Genomic DNA, 19,936 nt, shown 5'->3' with positions numbered 1-19,936 from the left:
GGGCTTAACTATGAGGCAAAACGACAACACGAACAGTCACCAGAAAATGTTGCCTCTTTTAGTTGTATCATAACACATAGTTCACTCTAAAGACATTTTCCAATTACATCTTAATGCTATGGTTTGATTATATTGGCATGCCCCTGGATTTCAGCCTAGTTTGACTTGATTTGACTTTGTAAAATTCTATGTTTTAAACGAACAGTTTGAACCACCAAATCCTTCTGTAATTTAATTTTCAGACAAATCTTCGGCTACTGATAACTGCCCAGTGGCACAGTTCAAAACACGTGCATCATTTATACACATTTTCAATAACGCATGCTTGTCTAATCAGCATATTTCCTAAGACTTTCCAAGTTAAATACAAGGTGTATTTTTCAAACATTACATCACAGAGGGAATCCATCATTCGCAAAACACGCGAGCCACTTCCAGAGACACGCGGTAAACAAATTTTAAGCCCACCTTTTCCGCACGGGGCCTCTGCACACCTTTGACAACAGACCGCTGCGACCAAGCGCCCCGTCATTATGTAACAAAACACCATGTACACTCAACACAATTAACTACCAACGCAAGAAACCGGCTTGAGCCCGTTAAAGTGGTTTAAGACACGCTTCAAGCAGATAAAAGCGATTTTAAAGGATTGTTTAGCCTAGTTTAAACGTTCCAGGCGTTGATTATTTGAAGTTAGTTGTGAATTAATATTATTTAACAGTTAAAAAATTATCTGTTTTAATACAGAATTTAAAAAAATGCTCTACGATTTAAAAAAGTTTTCTAACCAGTTTCCCACACTTATGCAGAAAATAAGTAAGAACTATGTTAAAAACATGTTTTACAGTCGTTTTGTAACCAAGTTCAAATGTAACACAGCGACCGAAAAGATATAAATGCGATCTGAAAATCTTGGCCAAATTTCACTGCTACAAGTTTCTTTACACAACTGCTAGTTTTTGCCAAGACTCACCTGAAAGTATGAGCGACGCGACGATCAGGAAAAGTACAAAAAGGTTTGAAATACTGAAATGCGTCGACCCAGCCTCAGTAGGACCAGCCCGCATAATCGAAGTCCATTTAGACCGGTAGTGCTTTTGCCTCCTCTTGTCAGGACGTGCAAGCGGACTGTGGTGACGCGATAAACAGGTGATGACGTCACTTAGTGTGTCAGCGGGGTTACTTGAGGTCGTTCTGTGGAGAGAAAATAAGGTCTGTGGTGAGATGCGTTGAACAGGCAAGAGCAAAAAGTTTGTTTTTCTTGGTACACCCCGAGGGCGCGGTTGCTATTTAGAATCACAAATGAAACGCTGAGGTTGGTTTTTTGTACTTGGATTCTGTGGACTCCTAGAGCTCTCCAGCAAACCTATGTAAAGTTATGTATGGTGTACATTCAAATTGCATAGCGTTCCTAAAGCTTGGCCCACTTGGAATACCACAAATTCTCGTGTTAATTCATACAAAAATGCGCAAAAACCACGAAATTGTTACGACCAACAGCTCAACGACCACTAAGTCAAGATATAAAGAAGGGAAACTGTCTGTAATACGCTTGAACTTATAGCCTCTATTAAATGATCTCATTACAAAGACACACATAAAACGAACCACACTGTTGTATGAGACGAGTTTTAAATTCTTTTTCTGACTCGTAAATTGTTGTTTGGAACCTGGTGTTGACCTTGACCCGCGCATGGCCTTGAGTTATACCATATACGGCCGCGGGCACAGTATGTTGCGGTAGGATTTTGTCAGTTCAAGTGTAAAAAGGATTTTACGTTCCAACAAGCCTGAAACCGTTTATTCTCAGTAATCTCATACTTGTTAACATTTCAAACCAAGTATCAAATTGCCGAGGCATCTTCAGTGCCTTATTCAAATAGAATTGAAAAATACATATATTTCATGCAAATTCATTTCTGTTACTTGAAAAATGTTTTAGTTATTTATTGTCATAAACATTAATCGGCAATGACCATGCTTTTAGGTTGGAGAGTCTGATGTTATTCGGTATAATCACCCTAAGTTTCAAATTATATTTTTATTCATATTTACAACAAAATAGAAGATCTGATTTCGTCCTTGCTCGTATTATCAAAATCATAATTTAACCGATGCAAGAAACCAGCACAGTATACAAAATAAATACGGCAAACATTTAAAACTCAGGATGTGGTTTGGCAATCACCTCGTTATGTCGGTAACCAAATCCACTTAACCATCAGGTTATTAGACCCAAATCGGCGCATGCGAGAAGCCAAGAAATGCAATGTAGCAAGTAGTTACCTAATTAGGGTGGCAAAGGCGAAAATGTGCGTAATAGATTAGTTAATCAATCGGGTTTTAACTGTCAAAAAGGTGAAAAAAATTGACCAGGTATTGAATGTTACAGCAATATTAGACAAATTACCAAATCATTGTAAGAAAACGACATTTTAAAACTTTTTGCAGAGATGCTAACTGCAAAAATTGCAATAAAACAATTCTAACGTTTTCAAATATGCCAAAAGCCAGGGTGACTGGGCAATAAAGCATAAATTTGCACCGAATCTTTCACAAATTGGCGTTTGAGAAAAGGGCCAAAAATTGACCAACCTTTACAAAGGCAAATTTTGGCGTACCCTGCGGGCACCGCTCAAGCACTTGTATTAGCGAATGCTTATCTTTCGGTCTCGGCTAGCCACAAGCCTCAGTGAACAAACTTTTGGCCAAAAATGAAATTGCCAAACCAAAACGAGACAGTACGTTTCAAACCGGCTACAACATGTATTCAGAACTTATAAAGTTTCGCCTTTTAAGACTTCTTACATTGTTACGGAATGTATATAAGCTAAAACCTTGGCTTCGTTTTCATGTAACATTACATTGCAGGTATAACCCTTATTGTGCCCTAAATCGCCCCCATACCTGACATATGTAATGTTCTTTTGAAGATTAGACGCCAGTCACGAAGTCTTAGGAGACAAATCCCTTAACTTTAGCGCACAGTTCAACCCACGTGCATATACAAGTGCTTGAAAAAGTTTTCTGAGCGTCCCTGTCGCGCCAAACAAGGGGCGAAGTTCATGGTGCTACAACTTAAACATTTTGACCCCAATGTTGGTACATCCGGCCCACAAAAGGGCGGAAGTTACATAGCGCGGAACCAGAATATTTTTTGTCACGCGAGGGTGTGATAACCTGCATACTTTTCACTTCTCGTTTTTTTGCTTTTGTAGCAAATATTCATACTTTTTAACAAATTTCTTTCATAAGGTTTTATTTGTTCAAATCGAAATTGCTGTTGAAATTTCCGCAAAGAGTAAGGTTTGATCAAAACATAACTGCCAAAAAATGCATGCTATTGCAGATGGCATATTTCTAAATCATTGTTGTCATCATCAGTCCAAACCCTTTTAGTTTTGTTGTTTGTGAAGTTGCGGACCATGTCTTTTTATTCCGACACATCATTTTTAATCCGCATCGGGTCAACAGGTTATGTTTATTTCAACTTATTTCAACATCTACAGAAACGAACGTAACGAAAGTGCAGGGCCGTAATTTCGTCACATAGAAACTGACGATCACTTTCACTTCGCAGGTGTTTCACTGCGTCAACAAAAAGACGCAAAATATCAACGAGAATTCAGCGCACACCTGCCAAACTCGGGGTAATGATCGGGTTCACAGGGCAGCTATTATCTGATGATGTACCGTCAAAAGTACAGCCTTTGTGCACCTGTATTGATCAAGACGGAGGGGTTGTATTTTTAGAGCGATTGTTTGGGAGGAAGAAATGCTTTGGAAGATTGTAAAATGCCCATTTATGTGTTGTTTTGAAATTAGAAAATACATGGGTATTCCAGAAAACCGTAAACAAGTAGGCATTTTTAGGAAGTTTCAAACGCAAAAAAACTGTTACCTTCATTTTAACTTCATGTGTAAAGCCGATTTTAAACCTTTAAACGGTTCTTCACACTTTAAAAGCATTTTGTGCCCATCAGCACTTATAACAGAAGCTTTCATTTTGTCAATCGTTGGGACGCAAAGCAGCGACAGACTATTAGAAAGTCAACCTTCTCTCGTGGAAGCTTTGCAGCAAGCTTTTTGCCCGGGGCACAAAATCGTCTTCACACCTTATACCTGAAGCGTCAACAAACAACTCGAAGCAGCACACCTGTTGAGCGCACGCACTCGCCAAACCGCGTTAGTTTATTTACACCAACGACCAAATGACGGATTGAGTTGACAGCTTCGCTCGCAACAGTATCAGCTTAACTTCGCTGCCACCGCGGTTTAACATTAAAGGCAATTTTCGCGCAACTACCAGCAGCTTTACGCGGCGAGATGAATACGAGTTCTGTTGACGCAGCTGTCCGATGCGAGTTAATACGAAAATATGATCCGCAATATGACTCTACGCGTAATCCCAAAAACGCACGAACTGTGACACTATTGAAAAATGGAGGCATAAGTCACTTTGACTTCGTAATCAATTTTGAGAACTGAAATGAAAATGTTGATTTTCAACTGTAATCCCGAACCAGTAAAAAATGCAGTCTGTTTTATATTTTGTGATTTTTTCAAAACAGCGCACCGAAGAATACACGACATAATACTTATAGGGCGTGTCAAAACTAACAGTGCACTGGCAAAATTCTTTTGAACCGGTTTAAAAATCGCAAACCGGTTCGGACCGGATAATTTGCCCAAACCGGAACAAAACCCGAACCCGAAAATATACATTTTTAAAAACCTGAACCGAACCCGAACCCTTAAAACAAAACCAAGTGAACCCGAACCGAACCCAAACCCATATGACAAGCGGTTCGACTCCCTGGGTTAGACCTTCTATATTATCTAATGCGAAGTAATAGCTACCGACCTACAAAAATAATAAAGATGATGGCGTTAACGGTGCGAAGAAGCACTATCGCTTGATATTCGCATCTGATTACATCCCATTAACAATACGGGGGTCGCATGATGCCCAAGAACCAGGTGCAAAAGACATTACCGGCCTCGTATGATAGCGTCGTAGCTCTTTGCGAAGACTCAAATTTAGGTTTTCAAGGCAGGTATTTTCGGCTTACCCTCTGAGAAGCAAGTGACATTTTCACAATCACACAGTGCGACTGGAAACGACACGCTTTGATGCAACTTGTGATCAAACGGTTTTCCCGAACAGTTAGAGAAATTCGAAATGAGCACCTTTGCCTATGTGCTTATTTCCCTACGGGAGGTGTAAATTAAAATGTCCCCACCTTGTCATTTACTTTATGAAATGAAAGAGCAATGAAAATTGTCCAGGTGTCACTATATCTACATCTGTCAAAACAGGTGTTACATTCTACTAACAATATAAGGTCCATTATAAAGTTATTTGAAAATGTCAAAGATTGGCACATGTTAGCTTCAGGAAAATAGCTTAAATTTACACCTCGAATTAAAGACCAATCTTTCATGATATTACGAGCAAATCAAATTCTTTTTTACACACATAAAAGCAGCTCACAACAAGTAACCTAATCATGGTTCGTTTACTAAACAACGAGACACAAAATATTATAACACAAGTTTAAATACTGTGTAGTCATTATACCAGTCAACATCCAACCGAAATAATCCAATTTTAACCTAACAATGTCCCTTGGCACTGCAAGCCTTGTATTTCACCATGATCAACTGAATTGTGCTCACAAAATCGAATTACTAAACCTTTGAAGTTTGGTCCACTGTTACTGGACTAAAAGCTGATGCACCAAACACAAGAACTCGGTCATCGGAAACCACAAAGGCCGTTTCGCGTTATCACCAACACGTAGAGGTCCCTTGGGGCTGCTGGGCTCGATCCCAAACAAATTTACTTATCAAAGAACACGGAGTTGGTATTACGGAGGGAAGCTGCTGTCGACAGATGGGGGAATTGCGGTCTTTCGGCAAGCTGCAAGTCGTGACTAAACGAGTTCGGAAACTCTTATAAGGCCCCGGCAGCTGTACATCGCACTCGGTGTTAATACCCTTATGTATAGAACATTCCAATCACAACGCGGCAAGGAGCACAGTATAACACCAAGTGAACTTGAACATAGAATTCGTCATTTGAACACAGTTTGCGGTCGGAACTATGACGTCATTGATGTGGTTTGACGTCATTTGTCGAAACATGAAGTCATTTGTCTCTTGGGGATCGCAAGGCAGAACTTTTGTGTCTCTTTAGAGTCATGTTCAACTATTTTCAATGATATCGTATAAGTTCAATAGTTCGCAGTCAAAGTTTTGAAGCTTAGAAAAAATGGGATTCACTTTTGGGACTTAGGTTCAACGACTTTTATTTGATAACATATTTGTCAACGTAGGTGCATTGCTATGAGGAAAACACCTTGGGATTCCCTATCAGTACTTAATTGCCTTACACTAAAGCCCAGGAAACAAAGTAAAAGGTGTCGAAAAGCGCTGATTAAGTTAGGCCCAGAACGTTGGGTAAAGTAAACCGAGAAGCGACTAGATTGTCTCGAAACCCGATATCCGTGAGTTTGGCAAGTTTGTAGCGACCCTGGCCAAGTCAACGTCTGCTCGCACAAAGCTTGCCCTGGATCATGTAACCATGTCCCAAATGCAGGTGTCGTTTTGTAACTACCTGTGCTCGTATCCAGGCTACAAGTCAGGCTTTGTAGCTTTGCAAAAAGGTCATGGTTTAGTCAGCAACGTGTCCGCCCGGCTAGGGGTCAAATTTAACTTTAACGCTTGGCTGCCGTTTGACTGGAAATGAACGCAAATGCCTAGATTGAAACCTCCATGACCAAATATTACAAACAATGTCATGCAAAGAAAGCTGCCTATGACACTACCAGCGATATTGGTGATAGTGATTTTAACAGAAACGGAATCTGACATAAACAAACGTTCAGGTTTCAGCTGAACGCGTTTGCCGAGAAAAGCTCATGTAAACAGGTCAACGAGTCCATTGCACGCAGACTTTGCCAGAAACCGCCGTTGTTTACAAACAACACAAACTAATTTGCAGTAATATTTGTTTCAACGAAACATAATCGTCCCATTGTTTTGTACAAAAACAACCAGTTAATTTGGCCGTTTGTGTGTATCCTCCTCGTTGAGGCATGCAGAATTGGGAGCTTTTGCTGGTTAGGTAACAAAACTTGGCATTTCCTTTTGACAGGAGTCAGTAAATCAACCGAACGCGCAGGGCGAATATACCAACTGCACTTCGACAAGACATGGATACGGTAATTTACCACAATACTAAGCGTTCTTCGTTTAGCTGAAATTTTTAGCAAATATGCGGAGTCAAATATAATGTAATATGCGTGAGTTGGTATAAACAACGGAATAAGTTACATGTTTTAGGTTATATATCACGAAAAACCAATAAGGTTGTGATATAAGTGAAAGGTGATTACAGGTAGCTTATCATATTAGATGATATTAGTGAAGAAAATCAAATACCGACATACAAGTTCTTAATGAACGGTTCCATCTGGGTTTTCAGCAACGCAAAACTACTTCATTCGGCGTTTTCAATCACTAAACCTCAATCACTTGCAGTCAAATGTTGACAGCAAATGCGGAGCAGCTATTCGAGCTATTTGTTAACCGGCAGGCGTTAGGGGAAAGCGCCAAGCAGTAGTAAGATGGAACACAGCAAGTAATCCTACCCAGATGTATTATCCAGGGCCGTGAAAGGCACAATTGTTCAAATGCGCGTTGTTGGATGATGCGTGCGCTCCCAGTTTAAACAAATTCCACTTAGAAAAGCCGATGCCACCTTTTCAAACACACGTGCCAAACCACTATCCGAAAGGGATGCTACAGCACTTCAGAGGCTCATGCCATTGAGCATTTAAAGCCAGAAAACAAACTCAGGTAACCTAAAGACTCTTAAATCATAAATATGCGTTCACAGAGCAGCTTAACGTGGTAAAAATGATGGCACAAACATTAAAACACAGGTATAAATAGCTGAAAAGGTATGTTGATTTCTAACGAAAAACGTTTAAAAAACGTGCTTTTACAGAAATCGTCATGAACCAATCTGCGAACAATAACTTAAAATACAATATGCGTGTGGTGGCCATAAAAATGTTTTTTTGGCTGCCAAAATGTCTTTGGGACATTAGGTGAGTTAGGACATTACCGGCAATCTGACAAGACAGACAAGATTAGCTCTGACAACCGTAACCACAGCATGTAATTAATGGCTAACCAGTCAAACCTAAAGCCCACGAAGACAAACACAGATTTTCCGTATTTCACCGAAGTATAACCGCAGCCATGCACTCGCTCCAGTCCTCAACTTTACGCGTGTCAATCAAGTCTTGACAACAAGCGCTGGGCAGGGTTCGCGAGCGCTTGGTTGAGATTTATAGAATTAAAAATGGCGGACAGATAATTAACCACTGAGCGCGTTGAATTGCGTCATAATGAGTTAGGCAATAAATGGCGCGCTTCCGCGATTTAAGGGAGTGTCTGAAACCGTTTTTCTCCACTGTGTAATGATTCTTTGAAACTGAACGCTGGAGGAAGCAACTTACAGATAAAATCTAAGAAATGGCTTTATACAAAAGAGAAAAATTAGCGTGTTGGTAACGACGGATAGGACAGCTGTTAAAAATTGATTTAACATCGACGTGTATAACACTGTGTTTAAATTACAAATATTATTAAATAACCTTAGACATTGGTTGTTTTTAACATATTTTACGCTTAATGACAAAGTCGCCTGGCTTTATGTCCGTTTCTCTACATCAAGAGCCGACACAAACAACCACATATTTTACAGCATGAAAACAACTCAACAAAATTAGTTCGTACGTTTAAGTCCCCACTTAACGTAACTTCGCCCGTTTCGTGTAGTGGACACACTTAGAAGCTGAGGTACTGGCTCGTTTTGCCCGGAGTACCAAGTAGCAGGCAACGTAACCACTTTGAAGCTGAAACAAGAGTATCTCGACCCGCTGTTCTGCGCAAAACGTTCGCACTTCTCAGTACCCATTGAACAACTCAAGCGCCCGTTAACAATAAATCTGACTCTGTGGTAGAACAATGCTAAGTAGTTGGAGTTTTACCGTGGTCAACATATTTTGCTGTTTATAACGGTAAATAGATACAACATGTTTGAAATGTTTCAGTCACTTTAGTTGCAAAATATTTTCTTACTAATGCTTGACTACAATTTTTTTTTCCAATAATTTATATAACACAACCCGATTGGAAAAATTATATACCCATTTCTGCTTATTTGGCTTTCCACATTACTCCAAACATATTTTTCGCATACTTTAAAGTATACGCCCTTTCGTTTAGCCTACATTTTGACATTGACCAAAACGACATTGTGACAGTTTTGGGTCTGGTGGGTCAGCAAGATCAGTCGAGCACAACCGACCACCTTGTAAGGTTTTGTTTTGCTTCGCTTAAGTTGGAAAATACATTGTGGCCAAGTGAGCCGTTTCTGGCACGGCGGCACGCAAAAAACACCGAGTGACGTGCAAGATAGGTTCAGTTCGAGTTAAACAACACATTTTCTTGAAAGCAGGTTTTTGTAGTGACAGGGTTATCACAGTATTGAGCAAATTTGTTCTAATTCTTACCAACGAGTTAAAGGCACTAAACCTCCAAAAGTCTATAACCGCCGTGCCTTTAAACAAATGTACCGGATCGTAAAAAACTTACTCACAAAGCCCGTATTGCAAATAGCAATCATGCAAATTTACAAACCAGGACTCTATTGGCCAGTGAAAGAGAATTACAGACACAGAATTCAAAACAGACGGTGAAAAATCGTGTAAACTATCACTACGAATCTTCACGACGGATTAAAATATATCCTATTGAAAACTTTAATTTACCGTGAAACAGTAAAGTCCTGGGATTGGGTCGACGCATTCCAACTGGCTTGAATTATTTTGTACAGGTTGACCACACGGCTATCCTCTGTCAGGCGGAAAATGACGGGATTAGGACGAATCCCTGCAGCAGCAATAAGTCCACTGGGCTGCCTTTGATCCAGCAGCTAATATTGCTTTAACACGAGACAGGTGACAGCAGAAAAATCCAGTTTCTCGCTTTTATGTTTTAGGTTTTTTGAGTCGCATCGTCACTAAAGTAAGTTCCTTGAAGATAAATTAATCAATTATTTATCGCGTACCGTATGTTCCAAACTTTCTACATAATCTGCCAAATTAATACTTCACTTTGATGCAAGTATGTTGATTAGCTAAACTGGATACATTGAATAAAAAGTTTCCTGGGCTTTACTTGGTCTGACTGTCTTATCGCGTGAGTAGTAAGACACACAAGATCGAGCGGTCGGATAACATTTTGCCGGAAACCGACTATCGCTTCACGGCCGAAGAAAATCGAAAGCTGAATTGGTCTGAACTATTACTTTACGTAATAATATGCAAGCTACCGAACAGCTGAATAAATAATTGAGTTACCTCAAAATAAAAAAGCCTTTTTACACATTGCCTCGAAACTACGACTAACGCAAAAACTAAAAACTACCAAATAACTGACGCTTAGACAGTTAAGACATAGAGACTTCTAGCAGTGTAATATAAGATACACTGTGGTTCTGTGGTATTTGACTGTTATGCGCATTACCCGTTGGTTTACACATTGCAAATAAGCCAGAACGTTAGCGTTTTCTTTATCGTTTACAAACCTGTTGACAATATCAATATAGTAGACTATATTTTAACTTTCTTTTGTTGTTACTAATTTTATGTTCAAGTCTACAACTGAAATTTTAGGCCTGACACCATGTTCAGTTGACGAAACTAACTGAAAACCGAACCAGCACAGCCTTCAGCTTGAATCATTATCGCAGTACACAACTGTGTGGTCTTTCAAACGTCTCAGACCCTTCAACACTTAGTGACACGACTGATAACGCCTTGGGTACGGTATACTGGCTGGGTTACAGCTGTTTGCGCCTTATAAAACTTCATTAAACTGCATTTTCTAACCTAGCACCGTACACTAGCACGTTGAACGCAGAATCAAGCCATCTCTTCCCCACACACCTGCAACAACTACCCCGCTCTCTTTCTCTTGTCGTGATGGTTTACGTCACAAACGATCATTCTCTCTCCGCTCTTCCTCCTTTCTCTTTCCATCTCCGGCGCTCTCTTTGGCGCATTGTGCGTTTCACGCTTGCCGCGCGGCAAACTAACTGGGCCGAAGCACCTGAGATCAAATTTTGTTTGCTTGCTCGTAGATGAACGAAGTCGTCTCTCAACGGACGGGGCAAGGGATTAAACCGACGACTGGTAGCCAATATAGTTTGTTTATGTAGTACCGCGGTCCGTTTAGTTAAACAAGGAAAACATGGGTAATAAAAATAAGTTGATTTGACCACCGAACTCAGTTTATAGAGTTCAAATTTCAAGCGGACTAGCAGATTTACGATACAAATTGATTAAATATTAAACCATTAAACTAATTGTTCTAGTCCTAGCACTCTTACTTACAGGACCATTGTAGTACGAAACGTGCTATGACAAACAAACCACAAATAGCCTAAAAATAAAAAACAAAACAAGAATGAATTAACTCTTTTTGGGCAAAAAGAGTTGACTTATTGACCAATTTAAATATCTAACTAAAAATCGAATCAACCACGTTTCACTAATTGAACGAAATACTGACCAAAAAATCAGTTCGAATAGAAAAAGGTAAAATGATCATTTTTTGTTTGCAAGTCATTTGTAACCCGACACCGCTGTTGGTCAGCGCAAGTTGCTTCAATGCGGGATAAAGATTAACGCCCGGGTTCTGTCTGTGTAAACTTTGACCACAAATCCAAAACTCTGCACTGGTCAGTGGGTTGCTGCCTGGGCTAGTATTGTTGTGTGACCGACCGAACAAAAATGCAAATACAGGCATTCGCCGCAATGCTTCTTCGACAAATAAAAACGAGCTGATAAATTGCCAAACTTAAGGCTTTCATACAAATGTCAAAGCTTTTTTTTAAAGTTCTCTGCATTTTTGTGTATGTGTTTTTGCATTTGTAATGTTTTCGCCACTGCTCCACTTCACGCTTTCAGATAATTTGGATGCTTACAAAAGCGAAATGGTCTTGTCAAACAATAAAATACAGCGACTAATCACTGTTTTACCCTAAGTATCGAAAAATGGATTTCGCAAAACACATTAAAAAAATCATTGTCATAGTTTTTTATCCGTAAAAACCTGTAAAGACATAGAACAAAAATATGGGATAGCATTGTAGTTGACCTCTTTTTAGCTACTGTACCAACACACAAACAGATCGTAGCATTTAGATTTCAGTTCTGCCGTTCGTTGGGTTGCGAATTTACGCGACAACCGACGCTAAACCAACGCATACCGGTAAAATAACAAGTCGTAAGGCTTGGGCAATCAAAACACACCAAGCAGACATTCGTAGCTGCTTTCTTGGGTCGAATATAGGCGACGAAATCTACGCCACAACCAGCCGAGTGCTTATTAAATATTTGTCCACCTGGCTGGTTTTTCGGGTGTCAACACAGAAAGGCCAAAACTCTCTAGGTTTTGGGAGTGCTAGTTTCAATTGGCGTGGATCGGATTAAGCTTAAGTATCACCCTTTTTAGAAAGAGGAGATTTTTAGAAAGCGTGCGCTTTTAATACGTTATGAGCTTACTTAAATTCGTATCGGACGGTTGGAATTCTTGCCACACAGCTAAGCATGAATTCGAAACGATTGCCTGAAAGTGTTGTTATGGGTTACCTTGGAGCCCAATAAGTGCCGAAAATTGATTCGAAAAGTGACCTTTGAGGTGCGCAAAAAAATAAATTGCAGTTTTTTTAATCTACACTCAAACGAGCTAAAATTCATTTCTCCTTTGTTGGAAGATGTAGCCCAACTCCAAATCCTCCTAAACGTGAAGGACAATATCTTGGAATTCAAATCAAAATTGCGTGGAAATGGGTGGTTTTTACTTGTTGAACGTTGACCTAATAACAGAATCTTTTCTCACACTAAACAATGTAGGCGATTATTCGACATCAGCGCTTTACGAATAAGCAAACACCAAATTCATTGCAAGTAAAATAGCAAGTGTCATAAAAACCGCTTTTCCACGGCCCGTGATCTTTACACAGGGGCTCTTTGCGCAAAACCGGCTTTGTAGAAAAGCAGTAAAACGTTAAAAACTGCCAGCTCAAGTAAAAAGGCCCGGATAAAATTTCGCCACATACCGGAAAAAGCTTTCTCTACTCCGCACTAAAAGCGAGAACAAAAGTGGTAAACAATATAGTAAGGTTACACAACTGAAGTTGAAATAGGATTTCGCGTCGTTAAGTTTATATTACTTATGTCCGTACAAATAAGGAACGCTGATACTGCTTCGGTAAACAATTTTTACGACGATCTACGTAGTGAAATAGTTGTAACAATGATTACCCTGCTTTTAAGATTTTGCTTTTGGTTTTTTAGTAACGTTCGGGATCAAAATGTTTTCCAAAGCTATAACTGCCAGAAAAACATAAAATGTAGTAAAAATACCGAACCTTTCAATCGAACTGGCTTAGTGATTTTTGCGCTTAAGGCTACGTTTGGAAAATGGTATGATGCATTCATGCAAGGGTCAAGGGTGTACCAAGAAAAGATGATTTAGAAATAACGACTTTGAAACCATCTTTATTTGGTATAGATAATATATTTAACTCATCTTCGGTTTAGGGTTTAAAGTTTTGAAACGAGTTTTGGCTCTCAGTTTTAATTTGTGTTTATAGTTTTGCATCGATCTTTATATGCAAAATGGCGATTTGAATTTCATCAAACAATGCAAAGCTATTAACTTTACTAGGTTACGTTTCGCTAATTGCAAAATCCACTTACCGAAACATGATGGAAAATCGTTTTACGTCCAACAAAGTTTTTTTCTCACGATAATTTGCAATTTCTTCGTCGTCTCTTAAACAGCATTTCAGGTCATTTACATACAGATCTGGTAAAAACAACAAAACATACATTTTAAAACTTTGTAATCTAAGTTATTGTCGCAACCAAAAAGGCACACTTAATTATACTGGACAAAGTTTTATCACGAAAAGTTATAGTCCACAAAAGTTATCTTTCATAGCGTCTTCGATTTTTACATTTCTGGACTCATACAAAAAAATCAAGAAGATATTACGGGTAAATCTAGCAAATTGCATTACTTTTAAACTGGGGTCCAGCAGTCATACCACAAGACAAGTGCCGAAGCTCATATTGCAATTCATACATATATATAAAGCACGAATGCCAACCGAAAACATTTCGCAGCTGGCCTGGCCAAGACACAGGTGCTCGACAACAAGCGGAAAAAGCTTTAATTAAAAAATCTCGCCAGGATACTCTGACATCACGTTTTGATCATTGTGACGTAACAAGGCGCGTGTTTGCATGGTTATTGTTGAGGCCGCGACAGGGTGATCTCTAAGTCCTGCGCAAATATTAGGGAATGCCGTTTCGCGATCTGTTCAATCGCGCGCGTTGATTGTTACGTCACAGACAAAATATTATTTGCACAGCAATGGTTTAGATTAAAGAAATGCGTAATTTCTAGCATTTTGAATGCCATAAAAAGAGGCCGTTTTTTGCCTAATTAAGCATACAAACTTCGTGTAGGTTTGCACAGCCATATCCCTTTATATATGCACACACACAAAATTACTCGAACCTTTTACTAGTGCTGTGATATTCCTAACACGTGGAGGCTAATTTTAAAGAAAGATAAAGAAACCTCTACAGTTGAATCCACGTCTCAAATAATTTCAAAACTAAACACTTTTTGTAAAGCTGCCAACAGAAAACCTTTTTTGGAAAAAAAAACTTTAAAACTCCCTTGTGTCAAAGTAGATGCCCCAACTCCTTGACCCCCAGGTCACCCACACATTTTTCGCACCTTTCTTGTTTACAACTGTCCAAAAGTCCCGTGTGAACCAAACTGTGACTTCATAAAGCATTCGGAAACGCCTTTCAGCGATGACAATGAGCTTCGCGCCACTAGACAACGTGGAACAATTAAAAGGAGATGAGCTGACTAGTTAAGCGTTAAAATTAATTAGGAGAGACCAGACAGTCGCGAGAATTGCGATTCCCATACCACCAAGCCTATTTGTCGTTTATTTGTGTTCGCAGTGTTTAAGAGGAAACTTTATGTATTCATTCGTAACAACAATTTCTTAAAATATTTTGATAATTTAAATTGTCTTCTCCGTTAAAATATTCTCTGAATTAGAACTGTGCATAATTTCTTACTAACTTTAACCTGCCTTCACATGCAGTGCTGAAGTACACAAATTAGTCATAAATGCTTTTCTAATTCTATGTGAAAATCAGTCTCGCATTTTCTGCTGGTAACACCAACGACAAAAAGTACCAAAATCCTGCGTTTTTTGCCTACTATCTTTATACTACACTCTCAAAACCTAATCGCCCCGGCTAAAAATCACATATACTGTACCAAATACGCACACAAAATTGAAATAGGCCATGAAAAATCCTAACTTAGTTTTCAACACCAGAACAGCCAAAAATCGTCGAAAAAAATCGTTCTAGGTTTCTGGATAAATCAGTTACTGCCTGAAGGTGGTCAAACACTGCGCAACAGCCCGCACGCGCCCCTTTAATGCTGACAAACGGGCAGGTAGCGATCAAAAACCAACGGCGAAAGGGGAAAATTAAAATTAATTTAAAGCACCAGAAAGACGGGCACCTGCACTGATGGCGTGGATAAACGACTTCCTACGAGCTATTCAAACTTTCGATTGCCGATCGATTCAGCATCGCTTCCAGGGGTCCTAGTTGACGAAAGATTTTTCTTCTTGTCGACCTGTATCCGTCGTTGTCGTCAATCGACAAGTTAGCAATGAAACGTATTCGAACTTCTTGTACAAAAAAGCACACTCAAGTGGGGTAGAAATTACTAGCGAAGAAATTAATGATGCTTTTTGTCAGGTTTGTATACACTGTATATGTTTGTTTGAAGGACGAAAGATGGAAAGGTGTTAGAATGATTAATTTACTGTAACAAATAATGACTTTTTAGCACTTTTTGGGCGGTTATATCGCGATGGCGCGTATATCATTAAAGATCGAAAACCTTACAACTACAAAACTGGTATGTAACTCTTTTACTCGTAAAGTGTAAGCAATCAAATAGCGTTCTAAACATATCAAACACAATCACTCTTTTATCACAGCAATTACAACTATGTAAACGTCAATTTAGCACATTGTCAATTTTCCAAACTTACAACATATGTAATTTACACTTAATATACTGACTTACTCCGACTTTTCAAACTGCCTTCGACCCTTTTTCAATCAATACACAAAACCTGAGAGTAAATTTGAAGTCGTTTGCTATTTTCAAGCATTTGTCCCTGAAATCAAACCTTCGCCGGAACGTAGTCTAGTGTCACATAAGTACATCTATTTCTTCTTAACGAATCTTCGTTCTAAGCATAGGCTGTAATAAAGTGTTTTACTTTTATCATTAGAACAGCGTTTTTGCGCGAAATTCTGCAGCACCTGATAGCGCATCTTCTTTAACAAATCAAATCAAACAAAAAATTGCTGGAGGTCTCAAAATCGTCAAGCAAAATGAAACCTAAGTTAACGTTCCAATCCAATCCAATGAGTCAATATTATCACAGCTGGAATTGGCAGTGCCACAACGGCATGATCACGCCTGCTATTAAAACTTTACTGTCAGCCCAAACGAGCAAGGCAAAAATACGATCAGTGTAATGTGGACTGAGTTGATCCGACAAATATTTCACCCCGTCGTAACATCTGGCTTGTTGTAATTTAATTAGTTAGATTGGGTGGTGAGATGCTAGTGGTGGTTGTATGTCACGTACAGACGACATGGGCCGCTGTGCTGGAAGTTTTTGTGTAATATCGTTTGTCATTTAAGCGACAGAGATATGAGACAAGGGGCGTTGGTCCGCGAATACCCTGATTTCGCCGATTAAAAATTTTCCGATGTCGCCTAGCAGCTGCAAATCTCTTTTGTGTATCTATAGATGACCTTGCACTTAGTGATAGTCACATTGCAGCTGTACTTTAAGTGGGGACCAACTGTTGTTTTAAGTTAGAAAAACGAATGCCAGAAAATTACGAGAAAATAAATTCAAATCACGTAAGCTAAGATAAACCTTTTCGCTGGTGAACAACTGAACGAAATCCGCCTTGAGCTTAAACGTATGCCTCAGACAATTTTACGTCGATATAGATCACGACACTTGTTCGCTATTTCTACCTTTTACGTAGTTTAGCAGGGCTTGTAAAAATCTATTGCTTGGCAATTTGACTACTAAACTCGGATTTCCATTAACAACGTCCTTATCTTCTCTACTAACTGGTTTAAGCCTGCACAGCTAAGCTTATTTACTGTAACAGTTTATGACGGTTTTCGTATTTTAATTAAACTATTTTTGCTTACCTAGGCAATAAAACACAACTACACTATACTTTCTCCTTAATCTGGCCTAATTTTACAACCAATGCAGTTTGTTCTCTAGGGGTGCACATTTAAATATGCTTACGTCATTAACAGGAAATTACGTCACTGACTTTTAAATAAAACATGACGCAGTAATATATCGTTTAGCGTACAACATTGCAACAACCACCTTAAACAGATATGCCATAATCGCGTATTAGGTTTTCGTAATCGGTTTTCACAAATTCAATGTCCGTGACTTACACGAAAGTTCCATTAATGGTGTCTCGGCGCTTATTCGTAGGCTAAACGGCAGGTGTTAATTATGTGACTTGCGCATAAGGAATTTCGAAGTATGTTTAATGATATGTTCAAGGCGTCATGAATAAACAAATCAGTTCGGGAGAAACTATATTTATTTTACTTTTAACTTAAGAAGAACACATACCTTTATCAGGGCTCTCGCGCAATTTTTGTTTATAAATTCCATGACGTTTCCAACACTTATTAAGAAAAAAAAACCAAATTTCCATAACCCTAATCGAAAAAAATCAAGCAATTTCCACAATGAAACTAGTAAAGAGGCTTTGGTATATGTAGCCAATTTCCCATACTTGCAACGAATATACAAACGTTACGTAATTTGAAATTCCTACCTCTATCTGGCATTTTCAGGCGCTAAATTCCATACTTTTTCATAGACTTTTGCAAAAGTTGTTTTTTTTCAAAACTTTTCCTGGCTTTTTAAATTTTTAATTTTTTTAAACAAATTTAAATTCCATAACCTTTCTAGGTTTTCCATACCCGCGGGAACCCTGCTTTATATTTCGTGACTCAATTTGCAAATAAAGTGCTATATAATGCACCCATAGAGTCCCATATATATACATGCATATAAACACGGAGTAAAATCGGGCACATCGTTGTAACTCCAAAAACTAAGCTTCAAATAATAAATCTCCTCTTATTATACTTTCAGTCTTCAGCCTTTGGTCAATACGTCAAAACGTATCTAGAGCTAAATCTGATTCGACTAATTTCAGACACACCTAAAATTTTAAACATTTCCGGCTTCTGTACAGAAACTAATTATCGAAAAGCAGGTGCGATCTTATTACTGGTTCCGCTTGACAAAAATCTTTCACTTTAATTTTCTTTCATCTAAATCTTCACCTTGTTAACAAACACATCTAATTGAATCTAGCCCTAATGTGAAACTAATTGCAACAGTAATTGATTCTAAGATAAGAATGTGGTTTAGAAGTTTTCACAATCAACTGCAATATTTGTTGTTGCTTATTTCGCGTTTGCGTGTCAGGGCGACCACCAATCTACATATTTCTGCATCACACGATCTGGTAGTACCGTCTTCCGAAACAACACACAAGTGCACCTGTTACCAAAATCACGTCACGCAAACTCCAAAAGCGCCAAATTAAAGGTAAACCGCACAAAATAAAAAACTTTTCCATCACACTTCCTACAAATACATCCAAAACCGTTTCAGTATAGTTTAAGCCTTTCGATTTTAAAGTTAACTGAAACCAAAAATTGTTTCACAACAAATATACACAAAACTTCACGAGTCGATTTTATGTCAACAAGTTCACCTTTAAGTTACCTAAATGCCAGTGCAAGAGGGAACAAGTTTGCCCCCTGTTCTAGTGTTTTGGGAAGCGACAGCCCTGACTAATTCGCCCAGCCTGTCAACGCCAGGTAACCCGTGTCTGAAATAGGCCACTACCGTCTTGCCATGGAGCAGCTATAATCACACCATTCCCGGTCGGCGAAGCACATCCAAATGTCTTCGTGTTCTAATTCAGGAAATTCCTAATTCGATTTTTATTTCCATGCGTAAATTTTACCATTTGAAGGTCGACAAACTCAGTCTCAATTTCACACAAACAAAAGAACTTTTGTCGAAAATGCTGTTTGATAGATATCATTGTATCTTCGAAACCTGGCAGCCAAAATGACACTAACCAAAAATGCGTCCTCAGATATATATTACTCGTTGTACCCAAAACTTGATTATTTTAGCCTGGTGACTCGAAAGACTTCGTCAAATTTGAAAAAAGGGATTCAAAATGCGACACTTTTGAATTTTGCTTGAAAATTTATATCTTGATCTCAACGTTTCATTTACTCTAAGAAAAGGAGTAAAAATACGACACTTTGGAAAAACAGTATCAAGTTTTTTTATTATAGCATATTTATGGTTATTCATAAACCTACATAACTACTCAAAAGCGTTATTGCTACAACCAAATAATTAAGAATTGTTTCGCAACTTCCTGTGGCATTTGCAATGTAAATCTCGTAACAATTCTTGTCCAACGCAACTCCCGTCTATAACTAGTGACCAAAGAGCAAACAAAATTTTTAATACGGCCTGTAATAGAAAAAAATATTTTTCTTTCGGTGACTTAAACTCAATAGATTTAAAACTGGAATGCCAGTAAGAAAAACACAATGTCTTGATGTAAAGTGG

At 38.7% G+C, this 19,936-nt stretch overlaps 1 protein-coding gene across 2 annotated transcripts in view; it reads right to left on the bottom strand.

The window, feature by feature from the left end:
* LOC145212496 (repulsive guidance molecule A-like) overlaps positions 1–17,993 on the bottom strand; it is a 31,891-nt gene extending 13,898 nt beyond the window's left edge. Inside the window, exons 1-3 of one of the 2 annotated variants that reach the window (XM_080080628.1) lie at positions 17,894–17,993; positions 13,848–13,956; positions 974–1,194 (exon numbers count right to left, since the gene is read on the bottom strand). In XM_080080628.1, coding sequence (XP_079936754.1) covers positions 974–1,194; positions 13,848–13,956; positions 17,894–17,978 — 415 coding nt within the window. In that variant the 5' untranslated portion in view covers positions 17,979–17,993. Of the gene's footprint in view, positions 1–973; positions 1,195–9,848; positions 10,113–13,847; positions 13,957–17,893 lie in introns of those variants that run through there. The other variant, XM_080080629.1, reaches the window with a different exon arrangement.
* Between the last annotated feature and the right edge of the window lie 1,943 nt (positions 17,994–19,936).

This window comes from Phallusia mammillata, chromosome 2 (genome assembly GCF_965637545.1).
Source record: "Phallusia mammillata chromosome 2, kaPhaMamm4.hap1.1, whole genome shotgun sequence".
NCBI lineage: Eukaryota > Metazoa > Chordata > Ascidiacea > Phlebobranchia > Ascidiidae > Phallusia > Phallusia mammillata.
This window is presented reverse-complemented; position numbering and strand designations above follow the sequence as displayed.